The sequence below is a fragment of the Culex pipiens genome, chromosome 1 (assembly GCF_016801865.2).
Source record: "Culex pipiens pallens isolate TS chromosome 1, TS_CPP_V2, whole genome shotgun sequence".
Taxonomy (NCBI): domain Eukaryota; kingdom Metazoa; phylum Arthropoda; class Insecta; order Diptera; family Culicidae; genus Culex; species Culex pipiens.
This window is the reverse complement of record NC_068937.1, coordinates 60,326,660-60,349,784: the sequence shown is the minus strand read 5'-3', so window position 1 is coordinate 60,349,784 and position 23,125 is coordinate 60,326,660. Positions and strand designations below refer to the sequence as shown.

The following is a 23,125-nucleotide window of genomic DNA, read 5'->3' as shown; positions in this document are numbered from 1 at the left end:
CGTCAGATGACTGCGTGCAGGAGATGGTCACACAGCTCTGCGCTTCTCTGTGGTGGCGCGCAAGGTAGTGCGACATGAGTGGCTTCAGCAGGATGTTGATGGTACTGCGGGGTCCTACCCACTGAGAATTTTGGCTCGAGCCTCGACTCGATTCAGGTTCGATCTCGAGCCAGATCGACTCGAGGCTCGAGCCAAAATTCTCAGTGGGTAGTCACACGATAAAATGGCGTACACGTGTGTGTCGAGCTTGGGTGCGTGCGTGTGTGCGAATTGCGGATAATGCCCAAATGCGTCAGATGCGGTATTGGCGCCGTAGATGTAGACGTCAGATGGATTGCACCCGTCCAGTGACGATCGCGATCGCTGCTCGCTAGCAAAAAATATTCCACTTCTTTCGCTTGGTTTTATTCGAAAATAGTAAACAATTCCCATTATATAAATTACATTTATTGTCGCTTACAATTTAATGTGTCCTTTGATTCAATCTTGCTTTACTTTCTTTCGTGGTTCTGTTCCTCTCCGTCAGATCCAGCGGCTTGAGGTTCCGCTCGATCAGCTCGATCCAGAACTGCTCCTCGGACGCCGAGATGGTCTCGGTGTCGCCGTAGCGCAAGTCCACGTCGTACAGCCAGTCCGGCAGGTATTTGATCTGCTTTTCGGGCTGCAGGTAATAAAAAAAGCTTTCAAAATGTCTTTCCAAACAATCAGGTTAAGCTTGTCGCTGATCCGGATGCGACGTTGATAAGATTTACTTATAAATAAGTGAAAGCACATAATTTCTTTTCTCCTTACTCACGAACAGCTAACAACACCACAACACTTTTTAAATTTTTACAATCAATCCCGACGATGAATAAAAACAAAACGAAAGAAAAGTCAGTTTGACAGGACATTTTCAAATATTGGCTACTAGATTTAATCACAGAGAACAGATGTACATCTTGGTTCTAACTTGTGTGTAAACCGTGTAAACTAAAAAAATGCGTTGCATACAATCTTGCATCAAAGAAATTAGAGTGTGCAGGATACGCTTGGCAGCGCCACCGTCGCGGCTGAGAATACTTGACTTAACAATGAAAAAGGCTCAATAATTTCGAAAGAAAATAAATGTTAACCTCGTTTAAATATAATATTCGAAAAAAAAAACGAAGTTGACTTTATAGCTGTAGGCCACCATTGCAGGTACCAACCACTAGTGTCTTCCTTTTAACTACAAGGACTTCGCCGCCCTGGGCTCCTATGTGTTTGAGTATGGCACGGAGCGACGGCGCCGGATACCCATATTTACACAAATAATTTTAGAGCGCCCGCCGCGGGATTCGAACCAGCGACCATTGGATTGGATTGTGCAGTGATTAGATGGTCCAACGTTCTGCTACTGTAGGCCATCATGATTTTGGAAGTGGCGCTATCTAGGCGGATGGTGCACACCCTAGCTCTTTTCAACGTATTTTGGTTTGAATTTTTACACACGTCCAGAGCATGGGTAAATAACAAGGGAAATGCGCAATAATACCTTTCTCTGGTATCAATACCAAATTTTGGTATTCCTGGACCCTTTAAAATTTGTCTTGAGGATTATGCAAGAGTAAAATGTGGTATCATACCAATTTAAGGTATTGTTTTGATATTGCAAAATTGCAGAATTTGTCAATGGTCGAACACCACATTTTGGTATTCTTTTGGTATTACTGTATTTTATCAAATTCCTCTGAAACTATGGGAATATTTTGACCAATTTTGACAAAATAATTAATTTTGCGCAAAAATGATGTCTCAAAGCGAATGCTTTCATTGAAAACCGGAAATTTCAAACTTGATTTTAAACATTTTTGATATACCCCTTACAGAAATGACTTGAAATTGTGGAAAAAATTTCTAAGTCAGGATGGCACATTTTGGTATTATTTTGGTATTGAAGTGTTTCATCAAATTCCTCTGAAACTATGGGAATATTTTGACCAATTTTGACAAAATAATTAATTTTGCGCTAAAATTATGTCTCAAAGCGAATGCTTTCATTGAAAACCGGAAATTTCAAACTTGATTTCAAACATTTTTGATATAGGGGAAATATACCCATATTAATCACTCTAAGCCGTTCGACCGGTTCTCATCACTTTTGCCGTTTTCCACTATTAAATCAACATTTTCAGATGTATCAATAATGGAGAGTTGCTTGCTCACTTTCATTTGAGCTATTTATTAATTTGGAACAATCAAAAACACTTTATGAAAGCTGTAATTCATGATCAAAGTGCTGATAGGCCGATAATAGAAATAGGCTGAGAAAGGGTATAGTTCCCCTACCCCCTACAGAAATGACTTGAATGTGTGGAAAATTTTCTATCACTCAAAAAAATATTCCCATTGAAGTTACGTGAAAAGCTATGTGGTATTTTTCCACTAGAGTTTTCACGTAACTTCTACGAGGTGACGCTAGTAGAAATGAAATTTGTTTGGCCAGATCATTTCACGTTGTTTCTACGTGTTTCACACGTAAAAGCTAAATGAATCAACCTATGATTTGTACATGTTTGTTGTAGTAAACGTTATATGATTTGTTTTAGTTTTAGAAGGTTATTTCCGAGGTTATTTCATTCTTTTTTCGAATATAAATAAAAAGAAAGTACACTTCTGTTTTAAATTATGTTATTCAAACTTATTATATTTATCAAAACATCATTTATTTCTGAACAATCTCACCGATGCAACACAGATCACTTCTTATATTATGCTTCCAAACAAGAAATACCACGACGATGGGCTTGACCTTGGCCTTCTCACCGTTGATCTACGATTGGTGGAGTCCTTGGCCTTGTGGACTACGTTTAACTGCTGCTCCTGCTCTTTAGCGTCACACGCGAGGGCATCAAACTTGTCATGGCCGGCATGAAGGTGACCGCAAAGCACCCGGTGTAGATTATCAGATTTAAGACGACACACTCGGCGATACCACGTCCGTGGCAGTTCCGGTGGTGTCACCACGGTAGCACAGACCTTGATGGCCATTCCTTCTGAAGAAACCGGGGTTGCCTTTTAGGAGTCCTTCAGGTCGATAATGTTGGCACCGGACCGAATTCCAGAGGCCACAGGGAAAGGAAATTGTTCTACCGGTTTCTGAAATAACATCAATTATTCAAAAAAGAACCAAATTAAACATAATATTACTTACCAACTTTTACATTTTTAAAGAAAATTTACTGGAACAGTCCGGCAGGAGGTCTTCACCGTACGCCGTCAATTTTCATACTAAAATAATCACGTAGAAATTTGGCGCACTCGAGTGGGTTCGTTGGAGTTACATTTCAAAACACATCAAAGCTACATGAATAAACCTAGTGGAAAAATACTATAGGGTTTTTCACGTAGCATCAACGTGAAGTATTTTTTTTTTGCCGGTACACATTCACATTATTTTTACGTGTGTCACGTAAAACAGACCTATGGAGGGGAAAATTGGGGTTACGTGATTTTTCACGTAGCATCTACGTGTGGATTTTTTTGAGTGGTATTATTTTGGTATTGAAAGGTTTCATCAATCAATCATCAATTTTCTCTGAAACTATGGGATTTTTTTTACCAATTTGGACAAGATAATAAATTTTTGTTTTTTGAAGAAAAAATGTTAAAGCTGGTTTTAACATTTTTTTTTATATACCCATTACGATTTTTTTTAAATTGTTGAAATTTCTAACCAAATACTTTGAAAAACGAGTCAATCGAAAGATTATTGAATTTTGGTGAATTTCAATCCAGTTTCATTTTAATAACACTTATTTTTCAATCTTGTTATTTTTCAGAAGCTTCATGAACTTCAAGCACAGGCCGTTCATCAATGACAAATGCATTCGGTGTGGTGAAGAATATCACTAAGAACAACATGGAATCATCAGGTGAGTAGATTTGGCTGTTGCATATGGATCATTTCCGTTTTTTCACTAACTGCAACTGCTGCACTAAAAATGGTATGAAAATACCAAATTTTGGTATTACCTACTTGTGCAAATATCAGCGACCAAAATTTGCTCTTGGTTGCCCAGTAATAGATGATAAAATACCATGAAATCATACCAAAATCATGTATGTAGAAGACCACAGGATTACCAAAATATGATTTTCCAAGGGCGCGGGAATACCTAAAATTAAAACCATGGCAATACCAAGTTTTGGTATACAAGCAATGTTGTAAAATCCAGAAGACCTCAACTTGGTATTGAAATGGTTTTATTTTGAGGTATTATTTTACCCTTGGAATAACATGGTTTGGTATTGTTGTGCCCTTCCACATACAAGATTTTGGTATGATTTCATGGTATTTTACCATCTATTACTGGGCAACCAAGGGCACATTTTGGTCGCTGTTATTTGCCCAAGTAATACCAAAATTTGGTATTCCCGTGTTATTTACCCCTGCTCGGGGTTTTTCAATGCTGTTTGTTCAACGATATACATCTGTTCTCTGTGATTTAATTGGGTCCTAAAATGAAGCTTAGATTGCTGATATTATTGTTTACAGCGATAAAGCTTATTTTTCTGAGTACAATGACTTTTTGTATGACCACAAAGAGTTTAAAATGGATTTTTGAATCAATTTTGAAAAATTATCCTCACGGTCCTTCTTGACAGAAAAGCTCCTACTTGACAGCTCGTTCCAAGGGGACCATAGTTGATCCATCGAAAAAATGTTGTCTTGTCAAAAAAAAAAATTTGCGTTAAAATGAAAAAAATGTGATCAGAAATGGTTTTTAATCGTGTTTTTTACTGTTCTACATAAAAATTTTCATAGGGCTTTAGTACCCAATTAAAATATCCGTTCAAAAACATAACGCCTGAAAAAAAACATAACGCCTGCTACCCTTAGGAAAATCTAACAACAACAACCGTAACGCAGCCACAAAATTCAATGACATTTGTTCGGACTGCGTCCTCTGGATTACTCTGTGGCTACATACTTTATTAACAGGTTATCATTAAATTTTAGTGATCATAGATCCAAAAAAAAGAAAAATTGCAACGCAGCGCAAGTAACTTGAAAAGCAACTAAAAATATAAGAAGTTTTGTAAATAAAGCTGTTTTATAGCAAATACTGAAAAACAAAAAAAAAACATATTTTTTGTTGAATTTAAGATAACTCCGACTCCGACTCCAACTCCGGGTAGTCAGAAATTTTCGGCTCCGACTCCGACTTCAGCTAATAAAATTTAGCCGACTCCGGCTCCGACTCCAGCTGTTCGAGTTTTGACGACTCCGACTCCGACTCTAGGCTTCCCAAAAAGACCCGACTTCACCGACTCCGGCTCCGACTCCGACTCCACAGCCCTGATTTAAATATTCGTTACCTCATTCATTGGTTGGTCTAGATTTCATCCTGTCCGGAATCTGTTTTTTTCACAAAATATAATTCAAGAGTTTTTTTTTATTAGGTCCTATAAACATATGAAAGACAATAGTTTATTGGTCCTTTTAAAAAAAAACTCTGGAATTGTACTTTCAAAAAAACTTTATCACGTTGGAGACCCACGAAAATTAAACTGTCATTGATTTTTATCAACGCATGCCAAGATTTTTTCACGCACTGAATGTCGCCTTTTTGAATAATATTTTCATCCGAAAATCTGCTGATTGATAGTGGATTTCCGGTAAAACACGCATTATATTTTATATCCACTGGGACGCGGGCCCAACTAAATATTTTATGATAAACATCCCCGCACAAATGCCGGACCACAATGACCACAGTTTTTGAAGCGTAAACCCAGTCCGGTGTCACCGGGGGCGACCGATTTCGCGAGTTATAATCCACCTCATATTATGCGTATTTGTATGTGTGTGTGTGTGTGTGTGTGTTTGTGTGCCAAATGCCAACATCATAAAACACATCAAAACAGATGCACCAACCCCGCGGAAGAGAAAAAGTGAGAGCTTCAAACGTGTCATGAATGTTTAATGATGGCTAAATGAAAATATTTTCGCTGAAATAGTTTGGAATCGCATTAAGCGAGGGAAAATTGGGAAATTATTTAAGTAGAGTTGTTGAGCTGCCGGAAAATCTCTTTATACAACCGGACTGATTCGACACTTGATACAGGATTGTTTAGTTCATAACAATTAGAGTTCCATGCCTAATTCTCTGTAATGATCTACCCAACTCTGCTTCAACAGAGTCGTCTAATGAACTTAGTGTTGCTTTCCATTGTATGCTCGCTCATTGCTTATTCTGAATTCTTCTTGTTTCCGCTCTAATTACATTCCCAGGGCTTACTTACGTGACGTAATCGAGACAGCCCACATGTTCTTCAAAATGCTAGAAAAGTATTGCCAGGGGACCGGTGGCGTGCGTGTCCAGAGTAAGAAGCGCGCCAAGCCCAAACGCAACAACAACAAGGACAAAGCCTCTCAGCAGCCGGAGATGGATGTAAGTAGATAGGGGTAAAGAGTGCTGTTTTGGGATTTCAGGTGTAAATTTTGTCATTTGAGTTTCTAGAATACTTGTTTCTATTACACTTAAGCGATTTTTTCAACGCAAAGAGCAATTGATTTAAACCGAAACCTCTCCCAAAGAGTTACTCCAAAATCAAATTCTTTACCCCTTTACAGTGTACTAATTTCATCCTAAACGGCTTTCACTGAATGTGGCGCGTGGGATGCTACCACTGTTGCAACATTCTTCGCCAACTCTCGCTCCACAACAGAGACTGTAATTAATTTTATTTTCCTTCTTTCATTTTCCTACCCAACAAAACGACTTTCCATGGGACCATTGCGCCGCGTTCGTGTCATTCCGGTGCGCTCTCCCCAGCTGGAGAGTTTAGAGGGGCTGTGGCTGACAATGGCTGGCGAAGTTTCGACATGTCTGGCTAATCAGATTACACTGCCAGAGGAGGATCATCCGATTCCGTTCGACGCCGCGTCCGACGTTCCAATCGACGATCAAAAGTACGTTCCAGCGATGGAATCCTTTCGCCAGGACTTGCGAGAATTAATCCCTCTTCTCTTCTTCTTTTTAATCAACTCAGGGGCGACTGCATGATACGGATTCACTCGCTGCTCCGGGATGGAAAATACGAACATGCAATTATTTTAATGCGATCTGCCAGGTAAGTGAAATGAATTATAGTGTTCCTAGCAAAACAGCGAGAAAGCAAAAGATCTTTTCGTGTGCTACGACTGGTCAACGCGTTCATAAATCTTAATTTATTATTTAATTAAATGTATCGTGATAATGTTCAACGTTGGTGGTGTGAAACGATAAATAACGGTGCCGTGAGACACTCTTACAGAGGGTGGTGCACCGAATTCTAGTTTTGCATTAAATAAATTATTTAATTAATTAATTGCATAGTTTTGCATACTGAAATTAAATAAATACAACTTGTAGTTAAAATATAAACAGTTTGTGATTCATTTTTTTATAACAATTAAGTTATAATATGTGAACATATGGATTTCTATCTCAGAGAAATTAGCAAAAAATTAACAAAAAAATCGAAAATTTAAAAAAATTCAAAAGATTTAAAAATTAAAAAAAAATAAAAATTTTAAAAGTTTTAAATATTTTAAAAATTGAAAAAAAAATCAAAAATTGCAAAAAAAATTAAAAAAAATCAAAAGTTTTAAATTTTAACCCTTAACTCAAAACCGATTTTATTCAAAATTGTTCAGTCCTTAGTTTCTATTTTTTCTTGACACCCTGAAGAAGGACCATCCATAAACTACGTGGACACTTTTTTAAATCTCAGACCTCCGCCCCTCCCCCCCCCCCCTCGTGGACAATTTCCATCACAACAAATCTTTTTTGTAAAGTGTTTATGGATAGCCCTATGATTCTTTCCAAATGTTAAAAGCTTAAAAAAAGAATATTAATAAATCTAATTTACGATCATATAACTCATGCATCCAAATATTTTTTTTTTCAGCCAGGTCTAGATCTGCTGAAATCGGCACAATTTTACCTGGCCGCGTGCCCTTTTTTGCGCCCTTGAGTCTAGCTGGCAATAAAATATCCCACACTAACACCAAACCGTTTTTTTTTCTTTTCCTCTCCTCCGCAGAGAAGTTTGGCCCGAGGATGATTGTTTCGGATCGCTAACATCCGCACCGGAAGATGAATTAATGTTGCTCAAGGAGATTTTCTTGGCAAATCTACCCCGAGTGGCAGGTAAGTGGTCTCTCCTTCCTCTCTCTTTTTAGGAAAACAACTGTTCGCCTACGTGGCCACACGGCCGACCCAGATAAATAACTTTTGATAGCATCCTTTTGCCAAATATTCTCCCTCTCCCTCGTGGTATTATTTATTGGGGGTGATTTGCAATAAACGTTTGCAGCAATATTTTCAGCTTGGTGCGTAAATTTCTGCTTGAAATTTTAATGCTCAATCGATTTTTGAAAATCCATTCCCAACCCTGCTGGCTGCCATCACATCAGCTGCTGGTGATAGTTATCCAGAGCGTGGTCGGGGGTCGTTGGGGTATGTGTGGGTAACCGTGATTGAAAAAGTTGGTCTCTACCACGTGGTTATTTTGTGTGCCGATGCATCAGCAGCAGCAGCAACAGCAGCATGCATTCATAAAACGACCATAATGGGGCGAGCCGCATTTATTTGCAATCTTCGAAGCCGCACTGTTTCGGGAAATTTTCATCGAACTTTTGACATTGAGGAGCAAAAAAATGGGAAAATACAAAGGGAAAACTAAACTACTATATGACCATGAAGGTTGGCCACATTTTTGGGAGGGAGAGAGAACGGAAAGTTTTTCGTTTTCAGCCCTCCGGGAAGTTGGCTTACTGGCCAGTGACGTAGATCAGGAAATGTGTAAGAATGAGAGATTAAAATAAAGTTGCGCAGATCAAACATTATAAATAATTGCAGAACATTTATGTTGTTTAAGCAATCAGACATTTTTCGTCGTGGTGTATTGAATATTCAAAATCTAGGAATTTATTTTTGGATTTTCTGTTACAAAGACTTTATGGAATTTAAAAATTGCCGAATGATTTGCAACTTTTTGATGATCCCCGCATGTTTGGTTGTCAATTGAAAACAGCAATTTTCTTCAAGAAATATCCCGGGACAATCCCAAAATTCAACAGTTTTCCAATCCCTTGGCACGTGGGAACGCCTCTGCCGCGGAAAACTGTTGAGGAATAGAACGGGCCCGTCTTCGGCACATTTATATTCAATGCCATGCGATCCATTATGCATGAACGTTCGTTCCTCCAGTCGTCCCAGGTTCCGATGCACACATTCTGTATATGTAGGATACGTTATACCGCGGGGGTTGTTCTCCGGTTTGACTGGTTCCTCGTGCGCTCGAGGGGCGCGGAATGGCATCGGGATGGATGGATCTGTAGGTACAAAATAATAGAAATCTTTTGTTCCTCGGCTCTTGTGTTCGGTGGTGGATCGCTCAAGTAATGCATCTTTTATGAGCCGCCAGAGGCTTTAAATCAGTCGCTCGGCTGTTCACTCCAGTGATGGGGCACTTTATTTTCTTCGAGACTCTCGTGTGCAAGTGTTCTGGTATGTATCGCGAGTGGAAAATGCATTTGAAGAGTCAATTTCACTGAAAATAGAAAAAATGTGGTGGATGAAACCTAACATTAGTTTGTTTTGAATTTTTTTATACGCAATTAACTGTTTTACATCATTAAACATAAAATTTTCAAAACAACATATGAGTCATGGGTTTTCTATGCAGAAATCGAGATAATCGAGATAATCGAGATTTATCAGTAAACGTTTAGAATTGTGTATCAGAATAATTCGTCGAGAAAATGTCGACGAAAAAAAAAACATGGTTTATGGATTGTTGACGATCTATCGATATCTACCAGTATTTATTCAATCCCCTAAAATCAATATCAAATGATTTGCTCTACAGCATTGCCTTGGAGTAGGAATCTCGCAATCGAGAACGCGATTGCAAACCTTTTTTTACACCTTAGCTTACATCCACTTCGGGATTCGAACTGACGACCTTTGGATTGTGAGTCCAATTGCCTACCAGCGACTCCACCGAGGCAGGACCCAGGGAGACGACTCCTACACCTGGACTGAGCTAACGACCTAACCTCTAGGTTAGACCGGGGACATTTACTTCCCCGTCCGACGGAAGGCGTGACCAGACAAATTTCGTCTCGGGACCTTCTGGGATCGAACCCAGGCCGACTGGATGAGAGGCATCCACGCTTACCCCTACACCACGGGTCCCGGTATATTCAATCCCCTATTATCCGAAAAAAAAAAATCATTTGAAAAGTGAAACTGCAAATCAAATCAATTTCAGCTGATTTTCGATGTTTTTTTTTCTATTTGATATTTCTAAGATTGCATTTTTTGAGCGCAACATTCTCCCAAATTTTAATCAAGATTTAAAATTTTGTTCAATAGTAACAGCTATTTTATGTTTTTCATTTTACTGTGAGGGAAAATATCCCTGAGAATTTAGGGATTTTTTTCGACCTTCGCCGAAATGAATTTCCAATTTTGTCCGTTATTTCTTTCTCAGAACATAGTCCAGGCCACCACCGAGCTTCTGAAACAAATTTGACATTGATTGAAATAACCCATCCGATTTTAGACGATGAAATGTATAGGGTTTAGTTATTAGAGCAACACATGTCTCATGGTGAGAAACATTGGAAAGTGATAAACATTGAATAAAGAAGTTGATTAGCGAAAAAATTGTGCACTGTATTCCGCCGGGGAATTGAACCCCGTTCTATCTCATACCGTGAGAACGCCAACGGAAAAAAACCACCGTGCTGAGAGGCGACCTCTTAGAACGTGATCTGTTTCTACTGGGTAATCGTATGACATTTGTTCCATGTCTCCGACGCAACCATAACACCAATTCTTTCGCTCTTCTTTTATGTCAATTTCTCTCTCTTTCCAGTGGCTCTCCGAGATCCTTGTGGATCAAGTATATTTTTAGAAGCATTTGTGTCGTTGTTCATTAGGGTCATTGGGTGAATACTGAACACCTCGACCCAAATGCGACGTATAAACGCGGTTGCCTACTTGAACAATGACAACATTTGAGTGGATTAAAGCTACCGGCTTATTTTCGCAGTAATTTTTGAGTTTTGACCCAGAAGGAGGGTAACCGTATAAATTAGAGCAACACATGTCTCATGGTGAGAAACATTGGAAAGTGATAAACATTGAATAAAGAAGTTGATTAGCGAAAAAATTGTGCACTGTATTCCGCCGGGGTAAGCAGTAAGAGCATCTCCACCGCAGAGATCTAATTGCGTGGCAAACCTATCGGTTGGATCCCCAGTTTTAGCTTTGCTCCGTACCTAATGCACGTTTCCGCACCGCTGGGAGCTAATTTGGCAACTGAATCAAGCCCACCGCGGGGATCTAATTGATTCATTTTTTAATTTTAGCCGTTTTGTTGACCAAAATCAATGAAACTATGTTCTAGTATGATAGAACATGCTTCCAATTGCATTATATGTCCTAATTGTTTGCTTACATCTATAAAATATCATTTTCAAATTTTTAAAAGAGTTCATCCGATTTGCTCCCGACATGTTTGCACCCCAACATTCGCACCGCGGGTAGCAAAGCTAAAGCTAAATTAGCCTTCGAGTTCATTCAGCGAAGAAAAAGTTCATCGGGGATCCGTCGAGTAGCCAAGATAGGTGCTCGAGAAGTCCCCGAGCTGCCGGTGGCTAATTTTTTCAGCGATTTTTAGAATTATTTGTATTCGTTTTGGTTGAAGATGCATTTATTTTGATTATCAAATTTTAATAAATATTAAAGAAATGAGTTATTTGGTTCAAAACGACTTTATTAAATTGAAAAATTGTGGAATTTATATTTATTTTGGTATTTTTTAAATAAAAAATAATCAGCCAACTATGTTTAATATAAGCAAACATGAATGTTCAAAATTTAAAAATAACTTAACCGATTTGAACATTTTTAAATTATTTATTAAAATTTAAATATAGGGTAGGGAGTAAAATAAAAATACGAATACATTTATTATTATTTTTTTTTCATTAAATTTAAAATATTTTGAATAGTAGTACCGTAAAGGCTGATACGCAGATTGGAAGGAACGCAAAACTCCATATAAAAAAATGGTCAGGGAAAGGGCAACGAAAAGATTTTTCTTAAGCGGTACGCAACTAAAAAGTAACAAAAACGAAAAGTGGCGTTTGACGTTTCTTCGCACGGTGCTTGTTTGCAATATGAATCGAAGAATTGGAATTTTCCTTTTCGAATGCGACTGAAAATCACAAACGTAATGATAATCTTGTATACGATATAATAATATTGAAAATCCCCGCCGAATCTCAAAATGCAGAATTTTGAAATTAAAAGGACAGATATAGTTTTATGGTCGAAATGGAGTAAAAAAAGAAGTTGTCTTTATAGCTGTCGGCAGACATGTCGGCCACTATTGCTAGTACCAACCAGCAACCTCTGGATTGTGAGTCCAGTGCGCTGTCCAATTGATCCACACGGACGGGATCGAAATGAAGTAAACCAGAGTGAAAAAAAACTTGACAATTATCATACAAATATCTATTTTCTGACTGAAAAACTCAATAAAAAAAAATCCTTAATTTGGAAATTAAAAATTAAAAATATGCAGAATTGAATAATAATTTTAGTATTAAAGTATTTATAAATTCAAGAGCTCAACAATTTATAAAAAAAAAACAGAAATTACAAGTCGAAATTCCAAAAGCTTAAAACTCTGAAATTTAGAAATTCGAAAATAAAAATTTACGAAAAAACACTATTTTTATCAAAAATACAAAAAAATGAATTCAAAATCAGGAATTTGAAAATTTAAGAAATTAAGAATTTAAAAATCTGGGAAATTAAGAATTCTAGAATTTAAGAATTTAAGAATTTAAGAATTTAAGAATTTAAGAATTTAAGAATTTAAGAATTTAAGAATTTAAGAATTTAAGAATTTAAGAATTTAAGAATTTAAGAATTTAAGAATTTAAGAATTTAAGAATTTAAGAATTTAAGAATTTAAGAATTTAAGAATTTAAGAATTTAAGAATTTAAGAATTTAAGAATTTAAGAATTTAAGAATTTAAGAATTTAAGAATTTAAGAATTTAAGAATTTAAGAATTTAAGAATTTAAGAATTTAAGAATTTAAGAATTTAAGAATTTAAGAATTTAAGAATTTAAGAATTTAAGAATTTAAGAATTTAAGAATTTAAGAATTTAAGAATTTAAGAATTTAAGAATTTAAGAATTTAAGAATTTAAGAATTTAAGAATTTAAGAATTTAAGAATTTAAGAATTTAAGAATTTAAGAATTTAAGAATTTAAGAATTTAAGAATTTAAGAATTTAAGAATTTAAGAATTTAAGAATTTAAGAATTTAAGAATTTAAGAATTTAAGAATTTAAGAATTTAAGAATTTAAGAATTTAAGAATTTAAGAATTTAAGAATTTAAGAATTTAAGAATTTAAGAATTTAAGAATTTAAGAATTTAAGAATTTAAGAATTTAAGAATTTAAGAATTTAAGAATTTAAGAATTTAAGAATTTAAGAATTTAAGAATTTAAGAATTTAAGAATTTAAGAATTTAAGAATTTAAGAATTTAAGAATTTAAGAATTTAAGAATTTAAGAATTTAAGAATTTAAGAATTTAAGAATTTAAGAATTTAAGAATTTAAGAATTTAAGAATTTAAGAATTTAAGAATTTAAGAATTTAAGAATTTAAGAATTTAAGAATTTAAGAATTTAAGAATTTAAGAATTTAAGAATTTAAGAATTTAAGAATTTAAGAATTTAAGAATTTAAGAATTTAAGAATTTAAGAATTTAAGAATTTAAGAATTTAAGAATTTAAGAATTTAAGAATTTAAGAATTTAAGAATTTAAGAATTTAAGAATTTAAGAATTTAAGAATTTAAGAATTTAAGAATTTAAGAATTTAAGAATTTAAGAATTTAAGAATTTAAGAATTTAAGAATTTAAGAATTTAAGAATTTAAGAATTTAAGAATTTAAGAATTTAAGAATTTAAGAATTTAAGAATTTAAGAATTTAAGAATTTAAGAATTTAAGAATTTAAGAATTTAAGAATTTAAGAATTTAAGAATTTAAGAATTTAAGAATTTAAGAATTTAAGAATTTAAGAATTTAAGAATTTAAGAATTTAAGAATTTAAGAATTTAAGAATTTAAGAATTTAAGAATTTAAGAATTTAAGAATTTAAGAATTTAAGAATTTAAGAATTTAAGAATTTAAGAATTTAAGAATTTAAGAATTTAAGAATTTAAGAATTTAAGAATTTAAGAATTTAAGAATTTAAGAATTTAAGAATTTAAGAATTTAAGAATTTAAGAATTTAAGAATTTAAGAATTTAAGAATTTAAGAATTTAAGAATTTAAGAATTTAAGAATTTAAGAATTTAAGAATTTAAGAATTTAAGAATTTAAGAATTTAAGAATTTAAGAATTTAAGAATTTAAGAATTTAAGAATTTAAGAATTTAAGAATTTAAGAATTTAAGAATTTAAGAATTTAAGAATTTAAGAATTTAAGAATTTAAGAATTTAAGAATTTAAGAATTTAAGAATTTAAGAATTTAAGAATTTAAGAATTTAAGAATTTAAGAATTTAAGAATTTAAGAATTTAAGAATTTAAGAATTTAAGAATTTAAGAATTTAAGAATTTAAGAATTTAAGAATTTAAGAATTTAAGAATTTAAGAATTTAAGAATTTAAGAATTTAAGAATTTAAGAATTTAAGAATTTAAGAATTTAAGAATTTAAGAATTTAAGAATTTAAGAATTTAAGAATTTAAGAATTTAAGAATTTAAGAATTTAAGAATTTAAGAATTTAAGAATTTAAGAATTTAAGAATTTAAGAATTTAAGAATTTAAGAATTTAAGAATTTAAGAATTTAAGAATTTAAGAATTTAAGAATTTAAGAATTTAAGAATTTAAGAATTTAAGAATTTAAGAATTTAAGAATTTAAGAATTTAAGAATTTAAGAATTTAAGAATTTAAGAATTTAAGAATTTAAGAATTTAAGAATTTAAGAATTTAAGAATTTAAGAATTTAAGAATTTAAGAATTTAAGAATTTAAGAATTTAAGAATTTAAGAATTTAAGAATTTAAGAATTTAAGAATTTAAGAATTTAAGAATTTAAGAATTTAAGAATTTAAGAATTTAAGAATTTAAGAATTTAAGAATTTAAGAATTTAAGAATTTAAGAATTTAAGAATTTAAGAATTTAAGAATTTAAGAATTTAAGAATTTAAGAATTTAAGAATTTAAGAATTTAAGAATTTAAGAATTTAAGAATTTAAGAATTTAAGAATTTAAGAATTTAAGAATTTAAGAATTTAAGAATTTAAGAATTTAAGAATTTAAGAATTTAAGAATTTAAGAATTTAAGAATTTAAGAATTTAAGAATTTAAGAATTTAAGAATTTAAGAATTTAAGAATTTAAGAATTTAAGAATTTAAGAATTTAAGAATTTAAGAATTTAAGAATTTAAGAATTTAAGAATTTAAGAATTTAAGAATTTAAGAATTTAAGAATTTAAGAATTTAAGAATTTAAGAATTTAAGAATTTAAGAATTTAAGAATTTAAGAATTTAAGAATTTAAGAATTTAAGAATTTAAGAATTTAAGAATTTAAGAATTTAAGAATTTAAGAATTTAAGAATTTAAGAATTTAAGAATTTAAGAATTTAAGAATTTAAGAATTTAAGAATTTAAGAATTTAAGAATTTAAGAATTTAAGAATTTAAGAATTTAAGAATTTAAGAATTTAAGAATTTAAGAATTTAAGAATTTAAGAATTTAAGAATTTAAGAATTTAAGAATTTAAGAATTTAAGAATTTAAGAATTTAAGAATTTAAGAATTTAAGAATTTAAGAATTTAAGAATTTAAGAATTTAAGAATTTAAGAATTTAAGAATTTAAGAATTTAAGAATTTAAGAATTTAAGAATTTAAGAATTTAAGAATTTAAGAATTTAAGAATTTAAGAATTTAAGAATTTAAGAATTTAAGAATTTAAGAATTTAAGAATTTAAGAATTTAAGAATTTAAGAATTTAAGAATTTAAGAATTTAAGAATTTAAGAATTTAAGAATTTAAGAATTTAAGAATTTAAGAATTTAAGAATTTAAGAATTTAAGAATTTAAGAATTTAAGAATTTAAGAATTTAAGAATTTAAGAATTTAAGAATTTAAGAATTTAAGAATTTAAGAATTTAAGAATTTAAGAATTTAAGAATTTAAGAATTTAAGAATTTAAGAATTTAAGAATTTAAGAATTTAAGAATTTAAGAATTTAAGAATTTAAGAATTTAAGAATTTAAGAATTTAAGAATTTAAGAATTTAAGAATTTAAGAATTTAAGAATTTAAGAATTTAAGAATTTAAGAATTTAAGAATTTAAGAATTTAAGAATTTAAGAATTTAAGAATTTAAGAATTTAAGAATTTAAGAATTTAAGAATTTAAGAATTTAAGAATTTAAGAATTTAAGAATTTAAGAATTTAAGAATTTAAGAATTTAAGAATTTAAGAATTTAAGAATTTAAGAATTTAAGAATTTAAGAATTTAAGAATTTAAGAATTTAAGAATTTAAGAATTTAAGAATTTAAGAATTTAAGAATTTAAGAATTTAAGAATTTAAGAATTTAAGAATTTAAGAATTTAAGAATTTAAGAATTTAAGAATTTAAGAATTTAAGAATTTAAGAATTTAAGAATTTAAGAATTTAAGAATTTAAGAATTTAAGAATTTAAGAATTTAAGAATTTAAGAATTTAAGAATTTAAGAATTTAAGAATTTAAGAATTTAAGAATTTAAGAATTTAAGAATTTAAGAATTTAAGAATTTAAGAATTTAAGAATTTAAGAATTTAAGAATTTAAGAATTTAAGAATTTAAGAATTTAAGAATTTAAGAATTTAAGAATTTAAGAATTTAAGAATTTAAGAATTTAAGAATTTAAGAATTTAAGAATTTAAGAATTTAAGAATTTAAGAATTTAAGAATTTAAGAATTTAAGAATTTAAGAATTTAAGAATTTAAGAATTTAAGAATTTAAGAATTTAAGAATTTAAGAATTTAAGAATTTAAGAATTTAAGAATTTAAGAATTTAAGAATTTAAGAATTTAAGAATTTAAGAATTTAAGAATTTAAGAATTTAAGAATTTAAGAATTTAAGAATTTAAGAATTTAAGAATTTAAGAATTTAAGAATTTAAGAATTTAAGAATTTAAGAATTTAAGAATTTAAGAATTTAAGAATTTAAGAATTTAAGAATTTAAGAATTTAAGAATTTAAGAATTTAAGAATTTAAGAATTTAAGAATTTAAGAATTTAAGAATTTAAGAATTTAAGAATTTAAGAATTTAAGAATTTAAGAATTTAAGAATTTAAGAATTTAAGAATTTAAGAATTTAAGAATTTAAGAATTTAAGAATTTAAGAATTTAAGAATTTAAGAATTTAAGAATTTAAGAATTTAAGAATTTAAGAATTTAAGAATTTAAGAATTTAAGAATTTAAGAATTTAAGAATTTAAGAATTTAAGAATTTAAGAATTTAAGAATTTAAGAATTTAAGAATTTAAGAATTTAAGAATTTAAGAATTTAAGAATTTAAGAATTTAAGAATTTAAGAATTTAAGAATTTAAGAATTTAAGAATTTAAGAATTTAAGAATTTAAGAATTTAAGAATTTAAGAATTTAAGAATTTAAGAATTTAAGAATTTAAGAATTTAAGAATTTAAGAATTTAAGAATTTAAGAATTTAAGAATTTAAGAATTTAAGAATTTAAGAATTTAAGAATTTAAGAATTTAAGAATTTAAGAATTTAAGAATTTAAGAATTTAAGAATTTAAGAATTTAAGAATTTAAGAATTTAAGAATTTAAGAATTTAAGAATTTAAGAATTTAAGAATTTAAGAATTTAAGAATTTAAGAATTTAAGAATTTAAGAATTTAAGAATTTAGGAATTTAAGAATTTAAGAATTTAAGAATTTAAGAATTTAAGAATTTAAGAATTTAAGAATTTAAGAATTTAAGAATTTAAGAATTTAAGAATTTAAGAATTTAAGAATTTAAGAATTTAAGAATTTAAGAATTTAAGAATTTAAGAATTTAAGAATTTAAGAATTTAAGAATTTAAGAATTTAAGAATTTAAGAATTTAAGAATTTAAGAATTTAAGAATTTAAGAATTTAAGAATTTAAGAATTTAAGAATTTAAGAATTTAAGAATTTAAGAATTTAAGAATTTAAGAATTTAAGAATTTAAGAATTTAAGAATTTAAGAATTTAAGAATTTAAGAATTTAAGAATTTAAGAATTTAAGAATTTAAGAATTTAAGAATTTAAGAATTTAAGAATTTAAGAATTTAAGAATTTAAGAATTTAAGAATTTAAGAATTTAAGAATTTAATAATTTAAGAATTTAAGATCAGGATTGCATGTTTTCGAATCCGTATTGGCTTATTTAAAATGTTTTGCTTGAATTTTGCTTTTATTCAATACAACCCACTGAGAATTTTGGCTCGAGCCTCGAGTCGATCTGGCTCGAGATCGAGCCTGAATCGAGTCGAGGCTCGAGCCAAAATTCTCAGTGGGAAATGACTTGTCTCTTGCATGTCCAGCAGTTGATCGACAATGCGTTGACCAAAATTAATCAAACACAGCCCCAATCTGACCTCAAAAACTAAACTGCATCACCCCAGATTGCCAAAGGGTGGCGAAAAGTCATTTTTCATGCGTAAACTTGCAGCACAGGAGGGAAAATATCTCCAAACTCGAAGAATTGAAATCGAAAAATCAATCATCACTCCTAATGTAAACATTTACTGACGTGAGCAGGAAAAAAAATCTTTTGGCACATTGGCCTAATTACATTGTTTTGCTTGAAAAAACCATCCGTCAGACGATTTGCTCCCGGTAGATCCCGGAGCTAACCTGAGTTTTGTTTAGATTCGGATGAACACGGATGAACTCGAACCTAAATTAGCTCTCGCACAAGTACCGCGGTGGGCTTGACGCGGGTGCCAAATTAGCTTTGCAACGCAATTAGGTCCCTGCGGTGGAGATGCCCTAAGGACTGGCGCATTAGCCCACTCGGCCATCAGACCGATGTAAAGCTGTAAGGATAAACGCATATATGAGCTTGACATTTCGGTCAAGTAGGTTTCCCACACTGATGGGCTACATATTTCAGGGTGTAAAATCACATAAAATTGCATAAAATAATGCAATATTTATCATACACCCAGGCCTTTTACACGCAGCTGGATTACTACTTTTTTTACTGTGGAACATCACGTCTATCTTCATAGTTAGATAAAATGATCAAGAAAATTTCGACGGATGAATAAAAAAGTGGTTTTCGAAAGGTGATATATTTTTAGTGGAAGTCATTTTGAGATATTGTGGCCTACTAAAACTTCACCTGTCCTGTTTTTTTTATTTTTTTTATTTTTTTTTATTCATTTATCTTTTTGTTTTTATATTTTTTATCATTCTATTATGCTCACCATACTCAATTGTTAACTTAACGCACTCAATAAAAAATATACATCATAACAAATTATGGATGGTACCGTGTATCCTATCATAACAGGACTGAAAAAGTGGAATTCGTTCCTACGAGAAGCGCAGGAAGAGTAAATCAAATCAATCAATTTGGCAAATGAGACCCTGCTGCCCGGGCGGCTGGCTATCAACAAGCCTTTCTAGTCGCCCCAGCCGCCAGTCAGTGATGATGCATTACAGAGAGCTGCAAAAGCGAAATATTTTACGGTGCGTAGATTGTACATCAATAACAGCTTTTTGCCGGCCAAGGCTGGTATGAATTTGCGATGACAAACAAGGTCCTTCGTCCAATGGTTGGCCCCGAACACGCCCTGACATACTGAAGTATCACGAAGGAAAAAAAAAAGTTCGGACGGAGAGTTGAATACGGTGTGGCCCGGCCGTAAATCTATGCATGACGTTGTGTAACCATTCGGAACGTAATGTATTTTTGATGTACTGGATGCCAATGAATGTGTCGTCCCGATGTTGGATGGATGTGATCTCGTATGCTAAATTGATAGGCCAGAATCATTCGATTCGTATACGGACTGGGCTTGTACGATTGACGATGGATGAATGGATGTGTTCTGATGCCGCCCTGACGATCTCCGACTCTGACGCCTGTACTTGTACTCGTAAATATGTATACTTTTATTATACACCACACCTCCTTTCCATCACACGCTAAAGTCTATCGTTTTCGTACACGATATGACTTGCAATTTATTGCTGGATGTCACACTCTCTGACACGTGTGTCACGTTCTTGTGACTACATAATGTAATATCGAGCAGCAAAAATATACAATACCATCAAATGATAATATGCAAAATAAGCTTATCCATTCTGTTGAAATTCCTCCAGGAAGAGCATATTCTAAATTGGCTTGTTAGCTTCTGCATGGGTTCTTCTATGATGCAATAACAAAGCTTTGCTTTGACTAATGATAACAATATTATCATAACATTTACAGGACTCAATCACCGACAGCAAAATTGCTAAATATGTCTAATCAATCGGTTGAAAGCTTCAAAAGTATTTTGACCAAAAGGCAATCGATGTCTCTTTTGTGTAATTTGAACTGAAAAGGGATAACATCACAATTAGATTGCCCTTTTCACATTTATGTCGGTGAAATCTAGATTCTCATGTCACATATGATTAATAAAGATGTTTGGAACATCCTATAGTACAGTCATCCTACATATTCGGAACACCCACAAATTCGGAACACTTTTGTGGTAATTTGTCAATAGAAATACAAAATACAACTTTACTGCCGACCCTGCTATTTTTAGGGCCTTTATTTGGACATTCTCTTGCTATTTCTCTAGTAAAAGTTATGCTTTTAAAACAAAAACTGCATTTCAAGACTTTTTTATCCAGAGCACCAAAACACTGCCTCCAAATTGCCTGTTCCATGATTGTGGGATGTTATTGTGCCTCCCACAATTGTGGAACACCTGAATTTAACTGATATTTTCACAAAAAAGTTATCAGAACATTCATAAAACATTACTAAGCATGAGTTTGATTGATTTCAGAGTGCAAAGTCATTATTTTGACAAAAATATGTACTCCTGGAGAGAAAAAAAAGTTTGTTTACGTCGTAAGAAAAATGTGTTCCGAATTTGTGGATTTCAAGGGTCAATGTTTTTCTTTGAAAACTTGATATAAAACGTAGAAATGTACAGCCGGTCTATACATCAATCGAAAGATCACAAGAAAAGCTTTCACAAGAAGGTAAAAGCAAATCATTATGTTCAATTATCGATTTTCTATGAGTTGTTGAACATTGGCCGATCTGTAAACTGTTTCGAATATGAGGGATGACTGTACGTTACTCATTGGCATTGCAGTGAGCTAAAATCAACATAGAACAATATTGTATTAGCTCATCGTTGCTTTGCATTTGTTTGGTAACCAGAAACTGATGAAAATTCATCATTTATTGATGTAACACTTTTTTTTGCCATAAAATCTGTCACCATTGCCTGATGAATATTACCATCATTTTTTTCTGTGTGGCGTTCGCTCGGGTTTCAATCAAATCTTTTGAAGTTTTCAGCATAAGAAGTCAGAGTATTATTTGTAGTGAACGGATTTGGCTGAAATCGCTGAATTTTTTTTTTTTTTTTTGAATTAAATATACTTTATTGAATCTTTCTTATAATAATTACATTTGGTTTACATAATAAGTGGTCAGCTGTGGCTCTTCAGCTTTAGTTTGCTTTTCGTGATTTAAACACTGTTCATATTCATAACTTTAAAAGTATATGATTTATCATTTTTGTAACACTAGGTACAATGAAGAAAAAAAAAATTAAGAAAACATAACCTAACCTAAAACTAACTTAATCTTACCATAAACTAAACCAATCCTTGAATCAAGGGGTATTCAGATATAGCACATTTTTCCCTGAATTTCAAACATTTTTCTTGAATCTTCTGATCCAACATTTTTACTTCTGCTAATTCATGAACCTCACTTGATCTAGTCCAGCCAGGAACATTCAAAACCATTTTGAGTACCTTGTTTTGGACACGCTGGAGCTTCAATTTATGAGTTCTAGCGCAACACTCCCAAACAGGTACTGCATACTCAATAACGGGGTAAATTATTTGTTTGTAAACTGCTAGCTTATTTTTCAAAGATAACTTTGATTTTCTGTTAATTAAAGGATACAAACACCTGATGAGAATGCTGCACTTGTTCAATATTTTATCTACATGCTGTCGAAACAATAGTTTCGAGTCAAGTATGAGACCTAAATATACAACTTCCTTTGACCAGGGTATTGAAACATCATTCATTTTAATCAAAACATCATCCTTTGGGACAAATCGGGCCGATTTGGAAAGTGGAAAAATGATGGTTTGAGTTTTGGCTGCATTTATGCGAATTTTCCAGTCGCCAAAGTATTCGGAAAGAACGTCAAGACCCTTCTGAAGACGGCCGACTAAATATCTGGTTATTTTACCCTTATAAATAACGGCAGTGTCATCAGCAAAAAGTGACAACACACCATTACCAGGAAGAGTAGGCAAATCAGATGTAAAAATATTGTACAGAAGTGGGCCAAGAATACTTCCTTGGGGAACCCCAGCATCAATGTTGAATAATCCAGAAGCAATCCCATTCAGAAAAACCCTGAACGATCTCTCCGAAAGATAGTGCTGGATAATTTTGATAAGATACATTGGAAAACCGTATAAATACAGTTTATGTATCAAACCATCATGCCAAACATTGTCAAAAGCCTTCTCAACATCCAACAAAGCCATAGCAGTTGATTTAGACTCAAGCTTGTTCTGCTTGATGATTTTAGTTACTCTCGTAAGCTGATGAGCAGTATTATGCCCCTTTCGGAAGCCAAACTGCTCATTCAAAATTATATTATTATCGTTGGTAAAATCCAAAAGCCTTGAATAGATGACCTTCTCAAAGAGTTTGGACAGACTACTCAAAAGACTAATGGGACGATAACTTGTTGGCGATGTTGGATCTTTTTGAGGCTTCAAAATTGGTATGACTTTGCCCAGCTTCCAAT

At 31.6% G+C, this 23,125-nt stretch overlaps 1 protein-coding gene across 1 annotated transcript in view; it reads left to right on the top strand.

Moving 5' to 3' along the window:
* Positions 1 to 23,125, top strand: part of LOC120424135 (protein timeless homolog) — a 150,884-nt gene that overhangs the window by 17,346 nt on the left and 110,413 nt on the right. The window contains exons 5-8 of the mRNA XM_039588178.2: positions 6,260 to 6,419; positions 6,804 to 6,940; positions 7,021 to 7,101; positions 8,056 to 8,162. Of these exons, the coding sequence (XP_039444112.1) occupies positions 6,260 to 6,419; positions 6,804 to 6,940; positions 7,021 to 7,101; positions 8,056 to 8,162 (485 nt within the window). The remainder of the gene's footprint in view (positions 1 to 6,259; positions 6,420 to 6,803; positions 6,941 to 7,020; positions 7,102 to 8,055; positions 8,163 to 23,125) is intronic.